At 38.1% G+C, this 12,450-nt stretch overlaps 2 protein-coding genes across 4 annotated transcripts in view; one reads left to right on the forward strand and one right to left on the reverse strand.

Moving 5' to 3' along the window:
* On the forward strand, window positions 1-9,391 carry LOC5502944 (secretory carrier-associated membrane protein 2). The gene is made up of 10 exons (XM_001624012.3): window positions 1-167; window positions 309-407; window positions 2,597-2,713; window positions 3,381-3,419; window positions 3,767-3,833; window positions 5,491-5,622; window positions 6,265-6,436; window positions 6,949-7,050; window positions 7,611-7,731; window positions 8,146-9,391. Exons 1-10 carry the CDS (start codon window positions 126-128, stop codon window positions 8,281-8,283), a joined length of 1,029 nt encoding a protein of 342 aa, XP_001624062.3. The 5' UTR covers window positions 1-125; the 3' UTR covers window positions 8,284-9,391.
* LOC5502952 (solute carrier organic anion transporter family member 4A1) overlaps window positions 8,650-12,450 on the reverse strand; it is a 20,581-nt gene continuing 16,780 nt past the window's right edge. For all 3 annotated transcript variants that reach the window (XM_032371242.2, XM_048727560.1, XM_001624023.3), the window contains exons 9-11: window positions 12,211-12,407; window positions 11,315-11,529; window positions 8,650-10,276 (exon numbers count right to left, since the gene is read on the reverse strand). In XM_032371242.2, coding sequence (XP_032227133.2) covers window positions 10,110-10,276; window positions 11,315-11,529; window positions 12,211-12,407 — 579 coding nt within the window. In that variant the 3' untranslated portion in view covers window positions 8,650-10,109. The remainder of the gene's footprint in view (window positions 10,277-11,314; window positions 11,530-12,210; window positions 12,408-12,450) is intronic.

Raw genomic sequence — 12,450 nt, forward strand, 5'->3', positions numbered from 1 at the left:
CGCATGCGCAGCAGTGATCTCTACACGTCCGAAGGCTAGTGTCGCTTTATAATCTCGTCTCCCTTGAAAACACTCAGTTTTTCCAACAGAAAAAATTCTAATCGTCTCACTTTATTCCTGTCAATATGGCTGAAGGTGGATACGGAGATCCAGAAAATCCTTTTGCGGTAAGTGAGATTTTTTAAGTCAAAAAATCTTGATCATGAATCGATGCACAGGCAACCGAGAAATTCTTAGTTGCTTTCACTTGTAATTTTAACGATTTTCTTCGTTGAATTAACCGAGTGATTTGTGTTTCCGTGGTCTAGGATCCTTCTGTGACTGACATGACGAGCGGCGCTTCTCGCGGCCTTGGAGATTTCAATCCTTTCGCGGAGCAAGACACTTCTTCTGGCCTCACGACCAAGGTTTGTCTTTTCCACTGAAAAAATAATCCGTTCACAGCTAAATCATTTACTTTGATTGTGTTATTTTTGAGAGGTATTTTCACCTAATGTATTTAACATGCTTTCCTCCGTTTCGAGTGTCGATGAAGCTGTCATATTGTATACAGTAAATGTATGAATATGATGGTCTGTCTGTCACAATGTTCTGTATAGTTGTGTTTCTATATTTAGCGCTTTCGCCAGCAACCCATTATACTCTAGAATGCTGATATCTTTGTATTGTTTATCTGTTGAGGTTATCGCACATTTTGATGAGTTATTGATGCTTTCTGTCTTAAACTAAATCCTAATTATAGTGTCTGATTATAAAACTTTTAACTATGATGTCATGTTATTATTAGAAGTCATTTACATTTCAAACACTCTTGTTAATTTTTTTGTACAACTTTTTCAAATAAGGCACCATGTGTCAAATAAGCCTAAACAAAAAGAAGTCCAGGTTTAGAAAGTTGTAGAGATCTTGATCATGTGCCTGAAAACATTTGCAATACTTTCATTAACCAGGATTAAGCCAGTAACAATTTACCCATAAACCACTGGTGGCTAAACCCTAGATACCTGAAACAAGTGTAAACAGACTGCTCTACCCAGTAAAACTGCATGTGACTTTCTACGCAGAGAAGCCATAAGCTTTTCACATAAAATAGCCAGTACCATGAGAGAAGCCATAAGCTTTTCACATAAAATAGCCAGTACCATGAGAGAAGCCATAAGCTTTTCACATAAAATAGCTAGTACCATGATGTGGAAAAAAAAATAAAAATTCAGTTGGCTAGATGGTGACATTTGAAGGCTGCTGGTTATTGAAAACCCTGATACTGTAAATGATCTAATAAATGGCCCCTGTCTAAACAACGCCTCTTATCGAATGACCCCCCCTACAAGTTTGTATTGAACACCCCTCTCTAATAAACACCCCCCTCTACTAAACACCCCCCCCTCCCTCCTAGTTTACAAGCAAACAACATAGGAATTCTGGTAATATAAATCAAATCTATTGAACGTGCCCCCTGGGACCATAGAAATTTTTAAAAATGCCCCTGGCGATTAGAACATTTATAGTACTGCGGTTACACACAAAAGCCAATCTCCACTCCCCCCTCCCTCCCCCTGGTAAAAACAATACTATTGCTACTTGCTACTGAAGTGCTGAAAATGTATTTATATATAATGTCCGAAGTTATTAGATATCAAAGTCGTATTTCTCATCAGATGTTTTCAATTGTTTTCCTCCCATGGAGCTTTTAAGCTTCTTGAACGAAAGCATTGTATCAAGTATCTTGGAGTAATGATCGATGAAAATGTTACATGGAAAAATCACATTTCATTTGTCTGTTCTCATACATAGGAGGAACATAGGAGTGCTATCAAAGTTAAGACATTATATCTTTCTCCATCAACTAAAACAATTATACTATAACTTAATATATCCTTATATCTCTTATGGTATTCTAGCATATCTTATGGTATTCTACATTTTTTGTTAGAATGTATGGTAAGGAAACAGTGTCAGCCAAACCTCTGCTGAATTTGTTAGATTTCTAGTGATAATATTTATCAGCTTTATGTTTTCAAATTTATGCACTCTTGGCATAAGGACTACTAAATATGCTTCAGATGTACATAGTCACAACACCAGATACGCAACCAAACAAAAACGTCATAAGATTGGAGGTAGAACCAAGATTAGTAAACAATGTATTTCTTACCTGGGTATCAATATTTGGAAAGATCTTCCAACATCTATTGCAAACTTGACTATTTATTCATTCCCAAAGTTCGCTAAATATTATCTGCTGTCTAATCAATGAAGTAATTAAGCTCAGTTCTCTTTTTTTTAATTATTATTATTATCTTTTTCTTTTCCTCATATTTTCCTGCCAATAAATACCTAAACTGGACAGGGGGCCAACTAAATAACCTACCAGTTTTTTTTTGGCTCCCCTGCTTGCACTTTACTCCTTTGCACTTTTTTTTTTACCTTACTATGTGTTCCTTTTCTTAGTTATGTGAAATGTGTACTGTAAAAATACAAATATGAGCTAAATAAAGATTATTATCATCCCTTTCATCTAAATCCACTCACCCACCTTATCCCAAGATAAGGATAAGTTAATGTTTATGCTATGTTTTATTCTACTTCTTCATAGCCCTCTCCAACGACAACAGCAGCCCCTCCTCCTCAGCTACCACCACAGCCCCAGGCTAAGACACAGCCAAGCCAACCAGCCGTGCTTCAGACACATCAAGATCCTCCGCCTTATGTGGTAAGCTTATGAAATCCAGTATTCTACCATTCAACATTTGATGGCAAAAGATGCTTTAAAAGCTTAGCACATTTATAAAACCTTATATTATAAAAAGGATGCTTAAATTGCCAGATTTCAGTGCTTAATCTCTAAGTTCTTGTATGTGGGTGTTTACTGTATATGACAAGTGATTGAAGCTTGATTCTATTTCTTGCAAAAATGTGCCAAATGTAAAATGTATCGTTTGTCATTTATTGTATACACCCCTCCCCCCCCTAGGGAATATTTGGCACCACGCGCATGCGTGTTAGATATATAAGCAACATGTGAAAACGAGTTTTAGAGACAAAGCAAATGTACGGTCTGTGAAGTTGAGTAAAAACCCCTTGGAGAAATGAAATGTGTTTCTTCGGGTTGCTACACAAAGCCAAGGCATTATCTAACAGCTGTTACTGTAAAACAAACAGTACATACCTTCAATTCTTGCCATTTCTTCTATTATAGTGAACTTAGTAGCCACTATACATGAATCACTGTACACCCAGCATCTAATAAGTGCCCTCCCTCCCCCCTAAAAAAAAAATAAGGTGCGAAAAATAAAAAAGTGTCCCTCACCCCTATGAATGTAATGTAGACATAGCAGTAGTAGTAGTTAATTATCATGGGATGGATTCTATTTTTTCAGATAGAAAATGAGCAAGAGAATCTAAGGAAGAGACAAGAGGCAAGTGGCTATACTTTGGCAAGCTCTGATCATTTTCTTCTATATTTGTTAAATGTATTACTTTACCTGGGCTCTGTTTTATATGTATTTAATATAACAGACGCAATAGCAACATTTTTTCTTTCCATTTTGTGCAGGAATTACATTTACTATCTCCCATTTTTATTCTATTTCCATTTGAATTTAAAATGTGTGAGTTTAGACCTATCTTTTTCACAAGTCAGTGCTATGTTTAAGCAAGGCATCTGTTTAATCAGGTTGTTGACTTTATTTGGGGCCAAACACCAAGAATCTTTCAGAAAATGTGATTTTTCCATAATGAATGTTAATAAGTTTTTTATTATCAGGATTTGGAGCGAAAGGCAGCTGAATTGCAAAGAAAAGAGCAAGAACTACAGCGCATGCAGTATTCAGGTAACCAAAACAGCAGAAATTGAATTTTGAATGCTCAAAATATCAACTAAACAACAATACTACAAGAAATTTTAACCTATGATGATTTAAAATGAATACCGTATTTACCTGCATTTTGATGTTCTATGTGAAAATACAAATGTTCAGCTATGAGAATAACAGCTTTACAGTTGTGCTGAGATGCGCTGGTTATGCCTTAGGGGTTCAAAGTGATTATCACCTTCAAGTTCAGATGTAGAAAAGTAAATAAAATGAATTTATCTAGCATCTTTAATCTTAGGTTTCTTGTTTATCATTTCTATGCTATTTCTATTGGGGTGGGTATTATACGCAGGTTTTCTAATTTTTTTTTAAAAAAAAGGCCTTAACACAGTGACCCCTCAACCGGCTTTGGGAAGTACCCACAACCCAAAAAATTCATAAATGCAAACTAAACACAACAAGATGAAGATACTCAGGCATCAGTCTAAGGGATAAATGGTCTTGAAGATATGCATCCAACCAAGGTGTTGGCAACTGCTCTTAAGCCAAATAAAAGCACAGGTTCTTTGACAAATTTCAAATCGAACAAGGAAAAAAAAGCAGATCACCCCTCTCAATAAAACGTTCAAAATACAACACAAGGGAGAGAGATCAGCAAACACAGCTCAAGACACAAATAGATACCTTTATTCTGATCCTCCAGGTTCATTTCCATGGCCTCAAAACACAATGTCCACTCCTTGAAGGCTTGTCAAACCACGAAGATGCCTTTACGGATTGCAAAGCATTCTGGGAGATCCAGGGAAAAATTCACCAAAGTCAGATGGTTTTTTATAAGTCTTTTCACTCTGAAACCAAACAAATCAATTCCAGGTCATACAGACCCAGAATAGCAGTGTAAACAATTTTGGAATCAATTTGGTTTCAGAAAAGACAGCATTTAGGAGAGCTGTGGTGATTCATTAGAAAATTATTTTCTCATCCAGGCAAAGCCAAACAAGAAAAAAATCATCATGAATCCACCTTTGCTTGCAAATATCCATAAGCAAAGCACTCAATTATGCCCCAAAAGACTTCATGATGTCCTAAGACACTGTCCTAATATGCTCATAGCTCTATTTTTGATGAAAAATACAAGCAACCATCAACTTGTGCTGGCTTCAGCACAACGATGAGGGATTAAAAGTGGGGACCGCAAAGCACTGTTGGAAAGTTTGGATACCGCTGACTAGGTGCAGCTGTGTTTGACTTTGACGGGCTGTATAAAACTCAGAATAGGGAGGAGGTATCTGTTTTCAGTCTGTTTTTTGTAAATTCAGCTCAAAAATAGCCAGGAGTCAATGGGTTAACATTGGGGTGTGAATTAGACGTGGTGCACATTATACATCAGTAAATAGGGTGTGAGTAATAATGTTCTATGTTATGTTAAAAAAATATATTTCAAAATTGTTCTTAGGGTTGTCCCTAAGCACTGGCTGCCATTGAATTTCACTGGCTGGAAAACAGTTATTAAAGCTTCTGGTTCAATGTACTTCAATTATGAACTCTTTGTCTTGATCTTGAGCTATTGTTTGTAACAGCAGACTAATTCCTTTAATTAAGGACAACCATGTCTTATCTCTCCTGACATTATCTCAAGATGCCTTCTTTCTTTTTTTTTTTTTTTATCTCCCAGGCTACAGAGAAAACAACTTCCCGCCCCTGCCTGAATGGTTTAAGTTAAAACCGTGTTTCTACCATGACATTCAGGTGGATATCCCCATTGAGTACCAGAAATTGTGCCGGTTCCTCTTCATTAGATGGCAAGGTGGGTGTAGTTTAAAGTGTTAATTTTTACTATTCACCAAAGCAAGTTGTCCTTTGACTCAGTAAAGGCTGTAAATGTTTGCTACAAATTTGCCTGTATTAATAAAATTTTTATTTCATTAATCATATTTTATCACAAGTTACATGTGGGCATTTGGAACTAACAGTGATGATTTCAAGTTTGGAAGTCAGTTGCACTCAGACTCAACTTTTGTTGTTATAGCCATTCTAAGTTGAACTCATTCTACTTAAATTTTTCTGAAAGCAGATTTTTCTTACCAAAACATTACATTTTGTGCGCTAGAACAATTTTTCCACAGTGGTGTTTCTCAGAGGAGTAAAGTTTGACATTACTTCTTGCAAAATGATAAATTGATGTTCACTGGCTGTATATCATTATATTTAAAGCCAGATAACCAGATGGCATATAAAAAAATATCAGAATGTGATAAGGAATTCTATTTTTTCAAGCAATCCCTTTCTTATATTAAAGCCATGTTTAAATGTTTGGTTGAAAATTTTTAAATGTTTGGTTGAAAATTCATTATGATCAGAGCCTTGCATTGCATCAATGTGTGAAAAAGCCTTTTGGTTCTTTATGCGTGTATTTACTAAATAAAATGACATTTCTCATGTCTTTCAGCTTACAGCTTTGTGATGTTTTACAATTTTATCGTTGCATTGGCATTGTTAATCACGGCTGCTACAGGCAACCACAATGAAGGGAAAACATTTGGTCTTTCTATCCTCTACCTGGTCTGGAATGTCCCAGCCAGTTTTCTATGCTGGTATAGGCCAGCCTACAAAGCACTAAAGTAAGAAAGCCTAAATCATTTTCATAGTTCACATTATTTCATTTTATTGAAATGTAACCATACTAGAGGCAAAAGTCACTAGTTTTTTTTTTCTTGCAAACAGAAAAATCTAGTTTCAAAATCATGAACAATACTCATGCAATGCCCTTTGCATAAACTTTCTTTTTTTGATTTCTTAACTGTACAGCTAAAACTTGACAACCTATTATTAAAACAATCCTTGCCACAATATAGCTAGCATTTCCCTTTTTTTTTCTTTGGAAAGTATGACAAAGAAATAGTTCCCCATTTTCATCAGTCAAAATCTTTGCCCATCCAAACTTTCACTGAATCCCTAAAAAATGTTTGCTACCCAGGCTAAAAAACATCTGATATTTCTTCAGCTTTGGATAACAATGGAGGAAAATCCCAAAGCAATTGTACCTCAACTTACATAAATGTTGAAAAACAAATTTTACTGACTTTTACAATCAAATTTTTTCTGTTACTAAAATGTTTGTTTTTCTTTTCAGGAATGACAGTTCATTTAGCTACATCATCTTCTTCCTGATTTTTTTCCTGCACATATCCATCAATATTTACTACACGCTGGGGATCCCTGGTGGGGGGTCATGGTACGTCCAGATGTCAATGCACGTTATTTGGTTACAGTATATCAATTTCAAAGCTCAGCCTTCTCAAAAAGATTTTCAGGAGCAGGTTATTGTGAGTTTTGAGGTGGTTTGGTTGATGAAGACTAACAAAACCAAAATAACATATTTATCGTCTGGATGGAGACGGTCAAACATCCAGAGGAGGTGGCCGGTTCTGAGAAGGCTGAGTAGTACCCCACTAGTTTGAACTTGGATATCTCAAATTCCCAAACTGAGTTCGACTTTCCTTCATTTAGCCATTTTCATGAGATAATTTGAACCCAAACATAGATATTCAAAATCCTCACTAACTTTGACTTTTTTATTTATTTCCATTTTAAACATTTTACTTTTACTTGAATCCTATTTCAGTTGTTTATAATTCTTTAGCTCTGGCGGTGAAATACCCTGGTTCCAGAGCCTCAAACGTCTCTCTGTTTCGCAAGCTCCGCTCCTTGACCCAAATAGAGAGAGGTTCGAGGCTCTGGAACCAGGATAGCGGTGAAGCCTCCCTTTCACTTACCAATATTGATTTTTTGCAGTGGGTTTATAACTGCCACAGATACGTGGCATGGCACCAACAAGGCAGTATCCATCATGATGTTTATTTGCGCTGCAATGCTGTTGGCCGGAGTGGGCATTGACTGTATTCTAATCGTCAAAGTAAGTTTATTGCGATTTGTACAGTGGCCTTGTTTGAAAAAAAACATTCCTTCAAAATTTTATGTGAAATGGATATTTACATATTCATATTTACAAGTGTAAGTAAAGGAAGAGTAACACCCATGGCAGAGGAATTGCGGAACGATTGCCCAAAGTACCGTCGCCCCATCACAGTTGAGCACGATCGCCCCACTCAGAGACCGTTTGCCCTACATTAGAAATTTTCGTCTTTTCAAGAAAGAAAGTCATGCAAAAGCGAATGTTTTCTTCTACAGTAGTTACTTTGATCAGGCAACGGCGAATTTCAATGTTTACTTTTCGATAACAGTACGTTATATTTTCATCATCTGAAGCAAGAAAGTCAAATTGTGAAATATAAAGCAGTTGTTAACACCGACCTATCTTTATTGTCAGGTCCATCGGATATACCGCCAAGCTGGTGCCAGTCTTGAGAAGGCGCAAGGCGAGTTCGCCAAGGGCGTGGCCACCAACCCTCATGTCCAGACAGCAGCTGCCGCTGGGGTCCGCAATGCAATGTCCAACCAGAAATAAATCACCCATCTCCCACATGGAAAAGGATAGAGGGAACAGGCTACCCTCCGTTCAGAAACAGTGCATCAAGAAAGTGTCTTCTCCCTGTCCTTTTAAGGATATTGGACTCAGGGCGGAAGCTTCCCTAGCATGACTAAGTACATAAGAAGGCAAACCTCTTTTTAGAGTCTGTCCAGCAGTTATTTTGAACGGAGGACTCGTAGGTATATGGAATTTTGAAGACATGCCAAACAAACTGGCGTCTCAAAGACATTTAATTTGTGCATTCTCTGACACTTGACGTAAGTTTTGATTGTTAAACTTTTCCTGTAATGCTGTAACCAAGGAAATACTGGGCCTAGTACACTAGAAATAGCAAACCAAGCATTTGTTAAATTTGTATGTTTATTCTCAGGATTCGTGCTTTGATACACTTTGTGAAAACATTTGCATTTAATGACTGTGTTATTGAATGATACGTTTGTTCCTAACTACCAGTGTCCTTATTAATGACGCTCACTACCGTGGCCGAATACTAATGGTCTTCTTATTTTGGGAAATTTTCGCCAAAACGTTCAATCAGACATTTTGTTGATTGGACATTTTCAATCAATACCTTTATCGTACCCTTATTGGCTAACATTCTAAAGACTTTTTTAAGGTGGTCACGGTAGCTTGCGTAAGATAGTAACGTGAGGAAATATGTTGGCTATAACCCCTTAAAATTATTGCTAGACCATTTCATCTAAAGCGCATTCAGTATCTATTGGACGCATATTTCATAATATTCCGCGCATTTGTTTCACTTTTTCCACATCTATATTGGCTCTGGAAAGTATTAATTATTAACGTCTTGAAAAGAGAATTGTCTATTTTGCGATTGAGATTAATATAATTTTTTGTCAACTTTGTTAAAAGGATTTTTTTTAAATACGGCTATGTATGGTCTTATGGGGTTTCGTTGCGAAAAGTAATATACTTCTGCGTGCAAAATTTCTTGAATGAGCTTATGCCAGTATATACCTGTCCATGTTAAAGAACATAAATTTATTTTGTAAGGGATGGAAAAGGTTGTTAATACATTATAGTAATTGACTTTGGATTAGGAAATAAATTTATAATCGACGTATGGAATGTTGGTATTGGTTTTTTAAAGGGCACTGTTTCCAGTTGCGAAAGTTTTGGATTTTCCGTAGGCCACGCTTATGTTCGAGAATTTGTGACTGTGCTAGCTTTCGTCTCCCAAAATTAAACAATGTGAATGGGTGGTGATGACACTACCCCTTGTACTAGTGGTACTTCCCAAGACTCCCGAAATCATGCGTTACTAAAAACCTCAAATAAAAAGGTGGTCCCAGGCCCGTAGCCAGGGGATCTGAAGAAGTACCCCTCGTGACTGGAAGGTCCAAAACGGAGAACAACTGCCAGTTATTAAGTTGTTACCTCTCGGAGAAAATGACCCCCCGCTTAAAACCAATTGATATTACCTACCCTTCCCCAAGCCTCCATACCTCGAAAATTATGTTCCACCTCCACCTAATCATACTTCTACCTAACTACGAATAGGAAGTGCATTAATACAATGAATGGGAACGTTACTACGCTAGGCAGATACTCGGACCCAGCGTTTCTTCGGCCAGGAAAACCTTGGAGAGTGGCCTAAAAGATCGTTGGGTCCTTGAGCATGTGCAGTTACTGCGGTCTCATAGTCTTGCGCATGCGCTAACGGAAGAGAAACCTCTTTAGCATACGCAAGAAGATGGGAGCTCTATGCAGGAGCTCTTCCCTAGCATTGCTCCCCCATGGGGGGAGTGAGGGTATGAATTTGTTCCAAAAGGACGGTTTTATTAGACGTGTCCATTTTTCTCGTGTTTGTCTCCTTCGTGAATTTCATCTGAAAGTACAGGCTTGGTTTCCATGGCGATGTCATCCATCTTGACTTCAGATGCCGTCTGTGTAGCGCTGTCCCTCTTGGTGAAGTGCCACGAGAGAAAGTAGAACAGGACAGAGAGAACTGGGTTCGAATAAATAAAGAATTGATTAAATACAACAGAACAGAGAGAACTCGGTTCGAATGAATAAAGAATTGATTAAAACAACAGGACAGAGAGAACTGGGTTCGAATGAATAAAGAATTGATTAAAACAACCGAACAGAGAGAACTGGATTCAAATTAATAAAGAATTGATTAAAACAACAGTATAAAGAGAACTGGGTTCAAATAAAAAAAGAATTGGTTAAAACAACAGGACAGAGAAAACTGGGTTTGAATAAATAAAAAAATTGATTGAAACAACAGGACTTATTCGAATAAGTAAAGAATTGATTAAAACAATAGAACAGATAGAATTGTGACTTGAATAGGGAAAAATAAATCAACAGAACAGATATAATCGGGATTTAATTAAGGATAATTAATACAACAGCACCAATAGAACTACGATTTAAATCAGTATAATCAATACATGCATGCCTGCAAGTCTTCTAGCTTAGCCACCCAGAGAGACATTGAAGTGCGACAGGCTTAGCCACCCAGAGAAACATTGAAGTGCGACAAGTCTTCTAGCTTAGCCACCCAGAGAGACATTGAAGTGCGACAAGTCTTCTAGCTTAGCCACCCAGAGAGACATTGAAGTGCGACAAGTCTTCTAGCTTAGCCACCCAGAGAGACATTGAAGTGCGACAAGTCTTCTAGCTTAGCCACCCAGAGAGACATTGAAGTGCGACAAGTCTTCTAGCTTAGCCACCCAGAGAGACATTGAAGTGCGACAAGTCTTCTAGCTTAGCCACCCAGAGAGACATTGAAGTGCGACAAGTCTTCTAGCTTAGCCACCCAGAGAAACATTGAAGTGCGACAAGACTTGTAGCAGCGACAAAGGGATGTTTCTCGGATAGTTGAGAAACATGTACAATTTTCGTTTCGCGCTTTACAAAATTTGTCGTGCACTACATGTTTTTGGTAGTGGCTAAACTAGGATACATTTATGTCGAACTCAGACTTATATTTCCCATAATCCTCTGCCCCCTCCCTCTCTCTGGTTACCATAATTACCTTGTGTCGGTACGCCGTAATAGACGAGGATCCAACCAAGCTGGTCGTAGTTGTAGTTAAGGCAGTTTGTGCGTTCGCCGCAGACGGTCTTCCACATCGTGCACGTGTGGTCAATGATGTAACCCACGATGATCGGACCGGGGAGAGAGCCGAAAAGACGCATGAAGATGAACTGGATTCCGAGACTGTATGATCGCTCGTCATCGGAGACACATCTACATGGGGTAAAAATGGGTTGGTGGATATATACTATTGGTTTCACATTTTCTTCTCGCTTGTCTCAGATTCGCGAATGAGAAAGCGAAGATAGAGGCTCTGATACAGGTAGGGAAGTGGATCTAGCGCAGCACGATGAAAAAAGAGCGAATGAAGCCCAATGCAAACAGCGCTAGTACCAGGCTACATTGCTGGCTCCCCTACGCTCGGGTAGCCACAAACCAAGAGGAAATATTGGCAGAACTACTTCACACACAACATGGTGTTCACAAAAGCATTGCTTGATCAGCGTCCGTTAGGTTTTGGCCAGCAATTCCGGCGCTTTTTGCACCGGGCTTTTATAGAAACAAAATAAGGGTAGTTACTGCGTGACCAGTTAAAACCTGGACAGCGAAAATATGTATGGAGCAGTGCTTTTTTCATCACACACAAAATTTGCAAACCTTTAAGTAGAAACAGGTATTGTTTAATCATTCAGCCAAAAACGGATAGGAGCCAATCAGGCTCAAGAACGGATAGGACAGGAGCCAATCAGGCTCAAGAAGATATAAATGCGACAAGCGAAAACATAAGGCGAGAACAGTATTTCTTCAAATTTAAATCAGGCTCTTCGTTTTTAATTTTTTTTCTTAAAAACGTAATTTCCAACATGCGTAGACATCATGACAATTACATCTCACCTCATGGTGGTTATTTTACTGGGAACGGCATTCGTCAGACTGAACATGGCAGTTATAATCAGTCCAATCACAAAGAGGGGCAGGTTCTTGCAATCTTGAATGCACCCGTCATTCTGCAGCACGATTCCATTTGTGCTGGACAGCGTGGTGGTGGCGTTTACGACAAAATCCGGCACGCAGGAACAGTTGGTGAAACCCTACACGGAATCCGGAATAAAGTAGAATTAGGCTAAGTCCAAC

Source organism: Nematostella vectensis, chromosome 5, assembly GCF_932526225.1.
Source record: "Nematostella vectensis chromosome 5, jaNemVect1.1, whole genome shotgun sequence".
Classification (NCBI taxonomy): domain Eukaryota; kingdom Metazoa; phylum Cnidaria; class Anthozoa; order Actiniaria; family Edwardsiidae; genus Nematostella; species Nematostella vectensis.